At 40.9% G+C, this 16,847-nt stretch overlaps 1 protein-coding gene across 3 annotated transcripts in view; it reads left to right on the top strand.

Annotated features, from left to right (window-relative positions):
• LOC134332814 (3',5'-cyclic-AMP phosphodiesterase 4D) overlaps positions 1–15,881 on the top strand; it is a 76,256-nt gene extending 60,375 nt beyond the window's left edge. For all 3 annotated transcript variants that reach the window (XM_063014625.1, XM_063014624.1, XM_063014627.1), the window contains 2 exons: positions 3,695–3,918; positions 15,705–15,881. In XM_063014625.1, coding sequence (XP_062870695.1) covers positions 3,695–3,918; positions 15,705–15,729 — 249 coding nt within the window. In that variant the 3' untranslated portion in view covers positions 15,730–15,881. The remainder of the gene's footprint in view (positions 1–3,694; positions 3,919–15,704) is intronic.
• The last annotated feature ends 966 nt before the right edge of the window (positions 15,882–16,847 follow it).

The following is a 16,847-nucleotide window of genomic DNA, read 5'->3' as shown; positions in this document are numbered from 1 at the left end:
TTTTCAGCTCTGCAACATCAAACAATCCTGGTGGGAGACGATCTAAACCATGTGCTGCACAAACACCAGCGTCCCTCATGGCACCAGATCCAGAAAAGCAAACACGCTGTAGACTGAGTAAATCCCCTGATATGCCACAGTCACAAGCACAAGTCATGGACTTCAGAGCTTGTAGATCTCTGTACATCACTGTCCTAGTTTTTCAGTGCTGTCTGAGATTCCCTTTCTAAATCACTTGTAAGAGCTTTGGTCTGGTTTTAAAGTGGTTTGTCTGCTGCTGCTGCTGGAGTGTTTTATGCATAATGACAAAACCAGTTTTAGTGATCGGCAATCGCTTGTTTTCATCGTTCGCTTCTCATGAGCTTGTGGTTTTACAGTGCTGTGAATTTTTTTTTCACATGATTTCTTTTATTTTTGCTTATTTGTTACATTTAAATGTTTCAAATCTTGTAATCAAACACAAAATGCAGCTTTTATATGATCATCACGTTTATTAAGTATCACTGCTTTATTCTGGTCAGGGTTGCGGTCACGTAAGTCGCACACACAGCGACTTCAGACTTGACTCGGACTCATTTCAAATGACTCGACTCATGACTCGCAAAAAAATGACTCGTACACAACAAGAGTCCCTAGCGTCAGCACGTGTTAACATTAGTTACGTGTGAGCCGTCTTAAACCCCAACGCACGCAATGGGTAAATGTTACAGCCAGCTTCCGGCGTAGTGATGAAGCGTCGCTCCCTACTCCCTACACAGTTTGAAGTTCACTTCATTTGAACATTTTCGTTACCTTTGGATCGGAATCTCACTTCAAATGGTGGAATACCCTACGTAGTGCACTTCACAGGAACAACTGGGGTGAATGGGACGCTCCTACAGAATTGGCGCTAATGGTTGAAAGAGCGCTTTCTGATTTGAATTTTTAGTAAGAAATGCATTTATGTTATTTGCATTTATTCAGTTTGCGTCACACAGATGATGTGTCAGTGAAACGCTTGATTGGCTTTCTAACGAGTTAGTGTTTTACTTCACAACCAGGAAAAGTTTGGAGGTTTATAATTATAAGCACATTTACAAAATAACGGATTATATTCCTAATGGGACAACACACGCTTATAAATTGAATAGCATCTGAAAGAACATAAGCTAAGGTAAGCAACGGTTATGATTTTTTTTGCTGTGTTTTGGATTTTGGCCGCTGTGCCGTGATTTATCGCTTGCTTTTGTTTTGCAATGAAAACAAAACGTATCAGCTTAAGCTTTTAACTGGTACCTTCTTGTTACGGAAATTACATTCATTTGCACAATGACTAGGAAAGTAAAGGCACTAAGTAAAACGGCAAAATACAGTCGCTAATCTGTTGTTGTTTTTTATTATTTGTTTATTTCTACACGACATTTCCAATATGTTTTGTGTATTTTATATTGACTTGTGACTTGACTCAGAATCTAGTCTAAAGACTCGTGACCTGACTTGGACTCATATTTTCTGACTTGTGAGCATCTCTGGGTTGCGATGGGTTTGATTCACTGGGTGAAATGTAGGACACACCCTGAACAGGTCACCAGTCCATCACAGACAAACACACACATTCACACTTAAAGCAATTTTAGTAGCTCCAGTTGGCCTGACTGCATGTCCTACATGTCTACATTTTTGCCCATTCCTCTTGGCATATCCTTGCGAACTCTGTCAGGTTGGATGGGGAGCGTCTTGTGAGGTTCAGAAGGCAACATAAATCTTGGTTGTAAAGCACTATTAAAAGTCTACATGAATTAGCATATGCTAAACATTCTGCACAAAATATACCAATCCTTTTGTACCAAGGTGCCAATTCTTTTTGTGCTTTATTTGCAAACAGCAAAATGTCAGAAAGGACATATTTAACATAACCACATCTTTAAAATACACTCAAGCAGGAAAGTCTGCACACCCCTTTCACCTTCTCATCATTTTATTACATTACAGACTCATTCTATAATAGATTGAGCTCATTTTTGTTACAAAATTCTACACAAAATAGTCCACAATGACAAAGTGAAAGCAGGTTTTTAGACGCACAAGTGAGCACAAGTGAGCACAAGTGTGCACACCCTTTGATATGACATCCAAAAGTGAGCTGAGGTGCATTTTGTTTTCACTGATACTGCTTGAGATGTTTCTACAGTTTAATTGGAGTCCACCTGTGGTAAATTCAACTGACTGGACATGATTGGGGATTGCCAACACCTGCCTATATATAAGGTCCCACACTTGACAGTGCATATAGAGCAAACTCCAAGCCATGGGGTCAAAGGAATTATCTGCAGACCTCAGAAACAGGATTGTGTCAAGACGTACATCTGGAGAAGGGTACAGAAAAATTGCTGCAGCTTCTGGCCACCATCATTCGTAAATGGAAGAAGTTTGGAACCACCAAAAATCTTCCTAGACCTGGCCGCCCGGCCAAACTGAGCGATCGGGGAAGACGGGCCTTGGTCAGGGAGGTGAGCAGGAACCCGAGGGTCACTCTGACAGAGCTCCAGCGTATCCTTGTGGAGATGGGAGAACCTATCAGAAGATCAACCATCCAGGCAGCACTCCACAAATCACGCCTTTATGGTAGAGTGGCCAGACGGAAGCCGCTGCTTAGTAAAAGGCACCTAGAGGAATCTCAGACCATGAGAAACAAGATTCTCTGGTCTGATTAAACCAAAATTGAACTTTTTGGCCTGAATACCAAGTGTCACGTCTGGAGGAAACCAGACACTGCTTGTCACTGCTTGGCTAATGCCATCCCTACAGTGAAGCATGGCGGTGGCAGAATCATGATGTGGGGATGTTTTTCAGCAGAGGGACCGGGGCGACTAGTCCTGATAGAGGGAAAGATGAATGCAGCTAAGTACACCAAGATCCTTGAAGAAAACCTGCTCCAGAGCGCTCTGGACCTCAGACTGGGGCGAACGTTTACCTTCCAACACAACATGACAACGACCTGAAGCACACAGCCAAGAGAACGAAGGAGTGGCTTCTGAGAAAGTCTGTGAATGTCCTTGAGTGGCCCAGCCAGAGCCCAGACCTGAATCCAATCGAACATCTGTGGAAGGAGCTGAACATGGCTGTGTACCGACGCTCCTCATCCAACCTGACGAAGTTCGCAAGGATATGCCAAGAGGAATGGGCACAAATGTCTAGAAACAAATGTGCCAAGCTCGTCGCATTAACAGGTTTCCCATACATCCTTATGGGAAAAAATACCTTAACACTCAATGCATTTTAAACTCAACGCCACTCCCAGAACCAATTGACGTTGAGTTTCAAGGTACCACTGTACTCAGTTTTTTTCAATGAATCAGAATGTAGGAATGTCAATATGTTTATTTATTAAGATTTTAACGTCATCTTTTACACACTTTGGTTACAGTCATGACAGGACAGGTAATTATTGGTTACACAAGATTCACCAGTTCAAGTTTAAATTTTGTATCTCCAATTCACCTCACTTGCATGTCTATGGACTGATGGAGGAAACTGGAGCTGTGCAAACTCCACACAAAAAGGACCCGGACCGCTTCCCCTGGCAATCGAACCCAGAACCGCCCCATGTCAATATGTTAAACACTTGGCCTGTGCTTATCTTTTTTTTTTCCGCTACAAGTATTACCTTTTTAATTGTTTGTGTGTGTGTGTGTGTGTGTGTTGTTTATTGTAGCAGGTGTGTGATGGCTCTGTGGGACTATCAGTAGCAGATGGAGGTTCTGCTCCAGAGTCCATTTACGTTCGCAGACTCTCCTACAAAAACCTGCAACTTCCTCCACTAGCGTTCAGGCTGGCCGAACAGAATGACTGGAAGGAAACTGAGCCGATCTCACGACCAACTACGCTGGCGCTACGCATCCCTCCAACAATCGCCATCACCTCTGCGGATTCCAGCAGGTAGGCAAAACTCATTTCCCTTTCCAGAAGCTGAACACTGTGATGTACTCTAGGAGATACTGTAAGCCTGAGGTACCACTTTTTAAATATGGCTACTTTGAGAGGTGTAGATACAGTGAGGTACTTTGTGAAAAACTGCTACTGTGAGGTACTCCTGAGTGAGATATGAAGAGCTATAATAACTGCCCTATAATAACTGCTATAATAACAGAAGTTTAAATAAGAAGAATAACAGTCATATGATTACTGATACCGCGGTAATAGAATTCCATTTTTTTAAATTAAGAAGTACTGCACAGCTCATCACTATTCCTGCTGTTACCATGGAAATACTGTTACTTTTGTTGCCGTCCCTGCTGATTCCCTCAAGATTCATTATCTTTTCACTGTCCCCATTCCTGTGCATGTTTTAGTGAACTACAGTACGAAAGCCATCATGAGATACTGTGTGAGAATAGACCACTGAAGTCGTGCGTCACTCTGTAGTCCTCGTTATGCCCATATTTGGAGACCCGGGTCTAAGTCAGATTACCTATGGGAAAAATAAATGGGGTTTTCAAAAAAATCGTCTCTAACGCATCCTGTGCTAAATAAACGTGTTCAGAACCCTATACGTTTTGTCCTATGTACATTTTTCTCCTGTACATCACTGAAACCTCTGAATTACGAGGTTTTTAAAGGATCGTAACACTAATAATGCTACACGAAAGCTAATGCTACTGCGCATTAATTAGACGTCACCGAACTACACCAATCGAATCGGCGGAATGAGCAGCCCGCTTTTGTTGAGTACAACCAATCATCGTAACACCCAACCATCCTTGCTCTCTACTTTAATGTAGCTAGCTACTAAAGATATGAAGTAAAACTTCAGTCAATTCAGTGCACAGTAGGATTAGCTTACATGTAGCAATATTCATATTTTGACTCTTTAACGACTCATAATTCAGAAGATCCAGTGATAACAGACAGAAGATTCTCCATAAAACATAACCTAACAGCTTTGGAACATTTTTATGACTACAGGATGCGAGAGAGGCAATTTTCCCATTCAAAATTTCTCTTAGACCCGGGTTACCAAATATGGGCATAACAACATGGCGTGAACTACAAAATGACGACACGACTTCAGTGGTCTATTAGATGAATTAGTGGAAATTGTATGGGACACAGCCTACCATGAGGTACTGTATAAGATACAACTGTAATATATATATACTTTCACCACGAGGTACTGTGTGAGGTACTGTGAGCCACTTCTTTAGACACAACTTCAAGAATGTAGATTGTAAGATACGTTCACTATGATGTCTGAGATTTATAACTAGGTGGTACATTGTAAAATAATTTCACCATTAGGTACTGTAGGAAGTACAGCCACTGTGAGGTACTCTGTATGGAATAATCATTATGAGGTAGTGTATGAGATACTGCCACTGTGAGGTACTCTGTATAAAATAATCATTATGAGGTAGTGTATGAGATACACCCACTGTGAGGTACTCTGTATGGAATAATCATTATGAGGTAGTGTATGAGATACAGCCACTGTGAGGTACTCTGTATGAAATAATCAATATGAGGTAGTGTATGAGATACTGCCACTGTGAGGTACTCTGTATGAAATAATCAATATGAGGTAGTGTATGAGATACACCCACTGTGAGGTACTCTGTATGGAATAATCATTATGAGGTAGTGTATGAGATACACCCACTGTGAGGTACTCTGTATGGAATAATCATTATGAGGTAGTGTATGAGATACTACCACTGTGAGGTACTCTGTATAAAATAATCATTATGAGGTAGTGTATGAGATACACCCACTGTGAGGTACTCTGTATAAAATAATCATTATGAGGTAGTGTATGAGATACACCCACTGTGAGGTACTCTGTATAAAATAATCATTATGAGGTAGTGTATGAGATACACCCACTGTGAGGTACTCTGTATGGAATAATCATTATGAGGTAGTGTATGAGATACAGCCACTGTGAGGTACTCTGTATAAAATAATCATTATGAGGTACTGTATGAGATACACCCACTGTGAGGTACTCTGTATAAAATAATCATTATGAGGTAGTGTATGAGATACACCCACTGTGAGGTACTCTGTATAAAATAATCATTATGAGGTAGTGTATGAGATACACCCACTGTGAGGTACTCTGTATGGAATAATCATTATGAGGTAGTGTATGAGATACACCCACTGTGAGGTACTCTGTATGAAATAATCATTATGAGGTAGTGTATGAGATATAGCCACTGTGAGGTACTCTGTATGGAATAATCATTATGAGGTAGTGTATGAGATACACCCACTGTGAGGTACTCTGTATGAAATAATCATTATGAGGTAGTGTATGAGATACACCCACTGTGAGGTACTCTGTATGGAATAATCATTATGAGGTAGTGTATGAGATACAGCCACTGTGAGGTACTCTGTATAAAATAATCATTATGAGGTAGTGTATGAGATACACCCACTGTGAGGTACTCTGTATAAAATAATCATTATGAGGTAGTGTATGAGATACACCCACTGTGAGGTACTCTGTATAAAATAATCATTATGAGGTAGTGTATGAGATACACCCACTGTGAGGTACTCTGTATGAAATATTCATTATGAGGTAGTGTATGAGATACAGCCACTGTGAGGTACTCTGTATGAAATATTCAATATGAGGTAGTGTATGAGATATAGCCACTGTGAGGTACTCTGTATGAAATATTCAATATGAGGTAGTGTATGAGATATAGCCACTGTGAGGTACTCTGTATGAAATATTCAATATGAGGTAGTGTATGAGATATAGCCACTGTGAGGTACTCTATGAAATATTCAATATGAGGTAGTGTATGAGATATAGCCACTGTGAGGTACTCTGTATGGAATAATCATTATGAGGTAGTGTATGAGATACAGCCACTGTGAGGTACTCTGTATGGAATAATCATTATGAGGTAGTGTATGAGATACAGCCACTGTGAGGTACTCTGTATAAAATAATCATTAGTGTATGAGATATAGCCACTGTGAGGTACTCTGTATGAAATAATCATTATGAGGTAGTGTATGAGATACACCCACTGTGAGGTACTCTGTATGAAATATTCAATATGAGGTAGTGTATGAGATACTGCCACTGTGAGGTACTCTGTATGAAATATTCAATATGAGGTACTGTATGAGATACACCCACTGTGAGGTACTCTGTATGAAATATTCAATATGAGGTAGTGTATGAGATATAGCCACTGTGAGGTACTCTGTATGAAATATTCAATATGAGGTAGTGTATGAGATATAGCCACTGTGAGGTACTCTGTATGAAATATTCAATATGAGGTAGTGTATGAGATATAGCCACTGTGAGGTACTCTGTATGAAATATTCAATATGAGGTAGTGTATGAGATATAGCCACTGTGAGGTACTCTATGAAATATTCAATATGAGGTAGTGTATGAGATATAGCCACTGTGAGGTACTCTGTATGGAATAATCATTATGAGGTAGTGTATCAGATACAGCCACTGTGAGGTACTCTGTATAAAATAATCATTATGAGGTAGTGTATGAGATACACCCACTGTGAGGTACTCTGTATAAAATAATCATTATGAGGTAGTGTATGAGATACACCCACTGTGAGGTACTCTGTATGAAATATTCATTATGAGGTAGTGTATGAGATACAGCCACTGTGAGGTACTCTGTATGAAATATTCAATATGAGGTAGTGTATGAGATATAGCCACTGTGAGGTACTCTGTATGAAATATTCAATATGAGGTAGTGTATGAGATATAGCCACTGTGAGGTACTCTGTATGAAATATTCAATATGAGGTAGTGTATGAGATATAGCCACTGTGAGGTACTCTATGAAATATTCAATATGAGGTAGTGTATGAGATATAGCCACTGTGAGGTACTCTGTATGGAATAATCATTATGAGGTAGTGTATGAGATACAGCCACTGTGAGGTACTCTGTATAAAATAATCATTAGTGTATGAGATATAGCCACTGTGAGGTACTCTGTATGAAATAATCATTATGAGGTAGTGTATGAGATACACCCACTGTGAGGTACTCTGTATGAAATATTCAATATGAGGTAGTGTATGAGATACTGCCACTGTGAGGTACTCTGTATGAAATATTCAATATGAGGTACTGTATGAGATACACCCACTGTGAGGTACTCTGTATGAAATATTCAATATGAGGTAGTGTATGAGATATAGCCACTGTGAGGTACTCTGTATGAAATATTCAATATGAGGTAGTGTATGAGATATAGCCACTGTGAGGTACTCTGTATGAAATATTCAATATGAGGTAGTGTATGAGATATAGCCACTGTGAGGTACTCTGTATGAAATATTCAATATGAGGTAGTGTATGAGATATAGCCACTGTGAGGTACTCTATGAAATATTCAATATGAGGTAGTGTATGAGATATAGCCACTGTGAGGTACTCTGTATGGAATAATCATTATGAGGTAGTGTATCAGATACAGCCACTGTGAGGTACTCTGTATAAAATAATCATTAGTGTATGAGATATAGCCACTGTGAGGTACTCTGTATGAAATAATCATTATGAGGTAGTGTATGAGATACACCCACTGTGAGGTACTCTGTATGAAATATTCAATATGAGGTAGTGTATGAGATACTGCCACTGTGAGGTACTCTGTATGAAATATTCAATATGAGGTAGTGTATGAGATACAGCCAATGTGAGGTACTCTGTATGAAATATTCAATATGAGGTAGTGTATGAGATACTGCCACTGTGAGGTACTCTGTATGAAATATTCAATATGAGGTACTGTATGAGATACACCCACTGTGAGGTACTCTGTATGAAATATTCAATATGAGGTAGTGTATGAGATACACCCACTGTGAGGTACTCTGTATGAAATATTCAATATGAGGTAGTGTATGAGATACAGCCAATGTGAGGTACTCTGTATAAAATAATCATTATGAGGTAGTGTATGAGATATAGCCACTGTGAGGTACTCTGTATGGAATAATCATTATGAGGTAGTGTATGAGATACAGCCACTGTGAGGTACTCTGTATAAAATAATCATTATGAGGTAGTGTATGAGATACAGCCACTGTGAGGTACTCTGTATGGAATAATCATTATGAGGTAGTGTATGAGATATAGCCACTGTGAGGTACTCTGTATGAAATAATCATTATGAGGTAGTGTATGAGATACACCCACTGTGAGGTACTCTGTATGAAATATTCAATATGAGGTAGTGTATGAGATAAAGCTACTGTGAGGTACTCTGTATGGAATATTAATTATGAGGTAGTGTATGAGATACAGCCACTGTGAGGTACTCTGTATGAAATATTCATTATGAGGTAGTGTATGAGATACAGCCACTGTGAGGTACTCTGTATGAAATATTCATTATGAGGTAGTGTATGAGATACAGCCACTGTGAGGTACTCTGTATGAAATATTCATTATGAGGTAGTGTATGAGATATAGCCACTGTGAGGTACTCTGTATGAAATATTCATTATGAGGTAGTGTATTAGATACAGCCACTGTGAGGTACTCTGTATGAAATAATCATTATGAGGTAGTGTATGAGATATAGCCACTGTGAGGTACTCTGTATGAAATAATCATTATGAGGTAGTGTATGAGATACAGCCACTGTGAGGTACTCTGTATGAAATAATCATTATGAGGTAGTGTATGAGATACACCCACTGTGAGGTACTCTGTATGAAATATTCAATATGAGGTAGTGTATGAGATACACCCACTGTGAGGTACTCTGTATGAAATATTCAGTATGAGGTAGTGTATGAGATACACCCACTGTGAGGTACTCTGTATGAAATATTCATTATGAGGTAGTGTATGAGATACAGCCACTGTGAGGTACTCTGTATGAAATATTCATTATGAGGTAGTGTATGAGATATAGCCACTGTGAGGTACTCTGTATGAAATATTCAATATGAGGTAGTGTATGAGATACACCCACTGTGAGGTACTCTGTATGAAATATTCATTATGAGGTAGTGTATGAGATATAGCCACTGTGAGGTACTCTGTATGAAATATTCATTATGAGGTAGTGTATGAGATATAGCCACTGTGAGGTACTCTGTATGAAATATTCATTATGAGGTAGTGTATGAGATACACCCACTGTGAGGTACTCTGTATGAAATATTCAATATGAGGTAGTGTATGAGATACACCCACTGTGAGGTACTCTGTATGAAATATTCAATATGAGGTAGTGTATGAGATAAAGCTACTGTGAGGTACTCTGTATGGAATATTCATTATGAGGTAGTGTATGAGATACAGCCACTGTGAGGTACTCTGTATGAAATATTCATTATGAGGTAGTGTATGAGATACAGCCACTGTGAGGTACTCTGTATGAAATATTCAATATGAGGTAGTGTATGAGATATAGCCACTGTGAGGTACTCTGTATGAAATATTCATTATGAGGTAGTGTATGAGATATAGCCACTGTGAGGTACTCTGTATGAAATATTCATTATGAGGTAGTGTATGAGATATAGCCACTGTGAGGTACTCTGTATGAAATATTCATTATGAGGTAGTGTATGAGATACAGCCACTGTGAGGTACTCTGTATGAAATATTCATTATGAGGTAGTGTATGAGATACAGCCACTGTGAGGTACTCTGTATAAAATAATCATTATGAGGTACTGTACCTCTGTACCGAGGTACTCTGTGTGAAATATCTATTATGAGGTAGTGTATGAGATACACCCACTGTAAGGTACACTATATGGAATAATCATTATGAGGTAGTGTATGAGATATAGCCACTATGAGGTACTCTGTATGAAATATTCATTATGAGGTAGTGTATGAGATATAGCCACTGTGAGGTACTCTGTATGAAATATTCATTATGAGGTAGTGTATGAGATACAGCCACTGTGAGGTACTCTGTATAAAATAATCATTATGAGGTACTGTACCTCTGTACCGAGGTACTCTGTGTGAAATATCTATTATGAGGTAGTGTATGAGATACACCCACTGTAAGGTACACTATATGGAATAATCATTATGAGGTAGTGTATGAGATATAGCCACTATGAGGTACACGGTATAAAATATTCATTACTAGGTACTGTCTGAGATACAGCTACTGTGAGGTACTTTGTATACAATACTCATGAGGTGTTCTATGATATGTCTATTATGAGGTACAATATGAGAAACAGCTACTATATAGGGGTATACAGCTACTGTGGGGGAGTTTTAAAGTAGTGCATCCTCTGGTGCATTCTGTTTTCTGTGCTTATAAATACGTTTGTCGTTGTTGTTTAGCACAGCAACGCTAAGATGATTTAGGCTGCGTTAAAGGATTTTTCTAAAGTAGTTTATCACGTTCCCTCTAAACCTGCTTTATTTGGTGTTCATTCAACAGGGGAGTAAAACACTCACTGAATCATTTAAGGGTGATTACTGATTTTATTGAAGCAATGGCTTATTCTTGACCATTACCTTCCCAGCTGTTTAAAACATGCTGACCCTAGCATGACAGTACACTGATCAGCCATAACATTAAAACCACCTCCTTATTTCTGCACACACTGTCCATTTTATTTGAGCCTAATTTCACCCTGTTCTTCAATGGTCAGGACCCCCACAGGACCACTACAGAGCAGGTATTATTTAGGTGGTGGATCATTCTCAGCACTGCAGTGACACTGACATGGTGGTGGTGTGTTAGTGTGTGTTGTGCTGGTATGAGCAGATAAGACACAGCAATGATGGAGCTGATGGAGTTTTTAAACACCTCACTGTCACTGCTGGACTGAGAATGGTCCACCAATAAAAAATATCCAGCCAACAGCGCCCCATGGGCAGTGTCCTGTGACCACTGATGAAGGTCTAGAAGATGACCAACTCAAACAGCAGCAATAGATGAGCGATCGTCTCTGACTTTACATCTACAAGGTGGACCAACTAGGTAAGATTGTCTAATAGAGTGGACAGTGAGTGGACACGGTATTTAAAAACTCCAGCAGCGCTGCTGTGTCTGATCCACTCATACCAGCACAACACACACTAACACACCACCACCATGTCAGTGTCTCTGCAGTGCTGAGAATGATCCACCACCCAAATAATACCTGCTCTGTAGTGGTCCTGTGGGGGTCCTGACCATGTAGAGAAATAGATGGACTACAGTCAGTAATGCTTCTATATGGTAAGTGGAGCTGATACAATGGACAGTGAGTGTAGAAACGAGGAGGTGGTTTTAATGTTATGGCTGATCAACAGCAAGAATCAATAACAGTGCTCAACATTCATGATCATGCATTATGTAAGAGGGTGACTGACAGTATTATGAATTATGGATCAGGGGTTCCTAACCTTGATTTGGCCAGTGACCCCATTACAAGGGTTACAAAATGTTTGCTTCTCCATTAGACCCCCACCCTTCTCACCTCATGCGCTTTGTTTCTGGTGCATTATTGGAATTACACTGTATTTCCATAAGTATGTGAAATGAGTACCTGACCATTAGCTTGTTGGACATCCCATTTTAAAACCAAGGCCATTAATATGAAGTGCGTCTGCTCCTGCGGCTGTAACAGCCTCCACTCTTTTAAGAGCCTGTCTGCAGGAACGTGGGGCTGTGCAATCAATACTGTGTTGAATTTTGCTGGTGTCTTATTGATCTGGTTTTTAGGAACTCAGCCAGTGGTGTAGTACTCTTCTTGTGTTTTGTGGTTGGCATATTAGAACCATCCAGGATGTGAGATGCCCCCAAGACTTCAGTGGTGATAGATGGTTACCAGTTGTCCCCTACTAGTGTATTGAGTTTCACGCTTCTTGTGGTTGTTACAGTCTTGTAGATGGAGTATGTAGTACTAAACAGTCCAGCTCCCCTGTACATCTCCTGCATCTCTGGCTGGCAAGGGGTTTTAGTGACTAAGCCTCTTTGGGGCACTCACCTCTCCTGGGGGTTTTAGTGATAATGCACCAGTGGGGCGATCAAATGGCTTTTCTGTGTTTCCTGGTGAGGGCTTTCAGTGGTAATGCTCCTGTGGGGTGATGACCTCCCTTTTCTGTGTCACCCTATTGGGCGTTTGTCTGGTTTTTTTTCTGTATCACTTCATGCTGTACCTTGTTCAGTGGTAAGCCATTATTTCCCTTCTTATGTTAACATCTAACGGGCACGGGGTCACACCTGGCACCTCCATCACGAGGCTACTAGATATATGCAACATTCAGGCTTTTAGTTATCATAAGCAGCAATAATATTCTTAAATGTGTTATTATTTAAAGATCCTAAGGCAAAATGACTGTGTAGGCTGCAGACTATGTTCATTTACAGCACATTTACAACAGTCCAGGCTGTAGATGCCAAGGGATGTCAAATAACAGGAATAAATTATGCCATATAAAGAAAGATCATGATAGTCTTGAGCTACTGTACGGCATCTTACTGAGCGAATCTCGGTAAAGGTCAAGTGTATCATTCCTATCAGGAACATCACAAGGACACCAGGGATATGAAATTATTTTGTCCTTATTGTATTCGTATAATTTGAGCACTTTAGGGAGCAATTTATTAGATTATAGGAGCACTTTGTAGTTCTACAATTACTGACTGTAGTCCATCTGTTTCTCTGCATGCTTTGTTAGCCCCCTTTCACCATGTTCTTCACCACAGAGCAGGTATTTTTTAAGTTATGGATCACTCTCAGCACTGCAGTTACAATGACATGGTGGTGGTGTGTTAGTGTGTGTTGTGCTGGTATGAGTGGAGTTTTTAAATACCGTGTCCACTCACTGTCCACTCTATTAGACTCTCCTACCAAGTTGGTCCACCTTGTACATGTAAAGTCAGAGACGATCGCTCATCTATTGCTGCTGTTTGAGTTGGTCATCTTCTAGACCTTCATCAGTGGTCACAGGACGCTGCCCACGGGACGCTGTTGACTGGATATTTTTGGTTGGTGGACTATTCTCAGTCCAGCAGTGACAGTGAGGTGTTTAAAAACTCCAGCAGCGTTGCTGTGTCTGATCCACACTAACCACCATGTCAGTGTCACTGCAGTGCTGAGAATGATCCAACACTCAGATGATCCAATACCTACTCTGTAGTGGTCCTGGGAGAGTCCTGACCATTGAAGAACAGCATGAAAAAGGGCTAACGAAGATGCAGAGAAACAGATGGACTACAGTCAGTAATTGTAGTACTACAAAGTGCTCCTATATGGTAAGTGGAGCTGATAAAATAGACAACACTCGATCCCCACTTCATTTGTGTAGTTATTTATGAGACAGTCATGTGACAGCAGCGCAATGCATGAAATCTTATAGACACGGGTCAAAAGATTTCGCCAGTGTTTACATCAAACATCAGAATAAGGAAAATGTGATCTGAATGACTTTGACAGCGGCATCGCTGCTGGTGTTAGACATGCTGGTCCGTTAAGTATGTCAGACACTGTTTAGAAAGAACAGAAGCTCGTCGATGAGGAGAAAATCCACAATGATTCGAGCTGACAGGAAGGCTAAAGTAACTCATCATTTTTAAAGTAACACACATCATTTTTCGAGTCAGATAGACTCAGACATTAGGTTTCACTCCTGTCAACTGAATTAGGCCAGAATTAAACCACAATAATCCACAGATCTAACCTACCTTGTGTTAACAGATGTTGGTGTAATAGTGATGGGAATGGGAATATTTTGGCACCCATTGGGACTCCCTAAACCAATCAACACTCATTTGAATAATTTGTGCCTGATAAGTGCATCCCCTTTGGCCACAATTTAATCATCTTATAATGACTACTTCCAGCATGATGATGTACCAAGTCACAAAGTAATCTCAAGCTGGCTCAAGGACAGAAACTTCAGTGTGCTTTAATGACCTTTCGGGTCATTAGATCCCAACTCAATCGGGCATATTTGGGATTTGGTAGAACGAGAGAATTAAAGCTGACACATCTGTGGGTGTTACATGATGCAATTACGTCAACGTAAACTGAAAGTTTTTTAGACTTTGTGGAAAGAACTAGAGGGCATCTTGCCCAGTATATTTATGGTGTTCCATGAATTGAAAAGTGCCCAGTGAGTGTATAAATATTTTTTTTTTAAATATTTTGTTTATGCATCTTCTCCCCTTTTTCTCCCTTTTAGCGCGTCCAATTGCCCGATTGCGTCATGCTTCCCCTCCACCAATGCCGATCCCCGCTCTGATTGAAGAGAACGAAGCTAACCCACGCCCCCTCCGACCTGTGGGCAGCATGCCGTATGCATTTCATCACCTGCGCTTTGACGAGTGCAGTGCAGCTCAGCGTTGTGTACGGAGAGACACACCCTGAGAGCGCTCTTTTCTCACCTCTGTGCAGGCGCCATCAATCAGCCAGCAGAGGTCGTAATTGCACCAGTCATGGGAGAGAGACCCCATCCGGCTTAGTCCCGCCCATATCTGAACAACAGGCCAATCGTTGTTAGCCGGTAGGCAGAGCTGAGATTCGACACGATGTATTCGAGATCCCAGCTCTGGTTCCAGCATGTGTTTTTACCGCTGCGCCACCTGAGCGGCCGTTTATTTGGATTTTTAACGTCATGTTTTACACTTCGGTTACATCCACGACAGAAACGGTAGTTACTCGTTACACAAGATTCATCATATCAAACACTTTGTATTTCTAATTCACCTCACTTGCATGTCTTTGGACTGTAGGAGGAAACCGGAGCACCCGGAGTAAACCCACGCAGACACATGGGAGAACATGCAAACTCCACACAGAAAGGACCCGGACCGCCCCACCTGGGGATCGAACCCAGGACCTTCTTGCTGTGATGCGACAGTGCTACCCACCTAGCCACCGTGCCGCCCATATAAATATTTTAATATTCATTTGTTGATTGTCTGTTTTACCCACTGCTTTATCTTGGTCAGGGTCTCAGTGGATTCAATTCATTGGGCAAAAGACAGGAAACATCACAGGGCGCACACACACTCTGGAGGAAACCCAAAGGGAAAACATGCAAACTACACACAGAAAGGACCCGGGCCATCCGAGGTGGTCCATGGGTAACATTAGTAGAAGTGCCCTCTCAAACAGTCAGCTAACCTCATCAATTAGACCTACAGTCGCTCTGCTCAAATAAATGAAAAGTCACGTTTTTACTTGAAATGTGGATATAAACAAAATCAGTTATCAAATATTCAGTGTTATTCAGATTAAACTGTGCATTAAAAAAAAAAAATTATACTAGTCACATCATTCTATGGATTCATCGGAAACTCTTAATTTATTGAAATATAAATACCATAGGGCGGCACGGTGGCTTAGTGGGTAGCACTGTCGCCACACAGCAAGAAGGTCCTGGGTTCGATCCCCAGGCGAAGCGGTCCGGGTCCTTTCTGTGCTGAGTTTGCATGTTCTCCCCGTGTCTGCGTGGGTTTACTCCAGGAGCTCCGGTTTCCTCCCACAGTCCAAAAACATGCAGTCAGGTTAATTGGAGACACTGAATTGCCCTATAAGTGAATGTGTGTGTGTATGTGTGTGTGTGTCTGCCCTGCGATGGACTGGTGCTCTGTCCAGGGTGTTACAGTGTGCCTTGCACCCATTGAAAAGCTGGGATAGGCTCCAGCACCGCCCCGCGACCCTAACTGGATAAGCGGATAAGAAAATGAATGAATGAATAAATAAATACCATAGGTTTCTACAGAAATCAGGGTTGCGACAGATCTAGAAATACTAGGCGCAAGACAGGAACACCCTGGACAGAGCGCCAATCCATCACAGGGCTTCGCGCAACCTCCCTCAGACACAGCCGATCATGTCTGTGTAGACACCCACCAGTCGAGAGCACTGCT

This window comes from Trichomycterus rosablanca, chromosome 18 (genome assembly GCF_030014385.1).
Source record: "Trichomycterus rosablanca isolate fTriRos1 chromosome 18, fTriRos1.hap1, whole genome shotgun sequence".
Taxonomy (NCBI): Eukaryota; Metazoa; Chordata; class Actinopteri; order Siluriformes; family Trichomycteridae; genus Trichomycterus; species Trichomycterus rosablanca.
The sequence above is the reverse complement of the archived record's forward strand: the minus strand, read 5'-3'. Positions and strand labels throughout refer to the sequence as shown.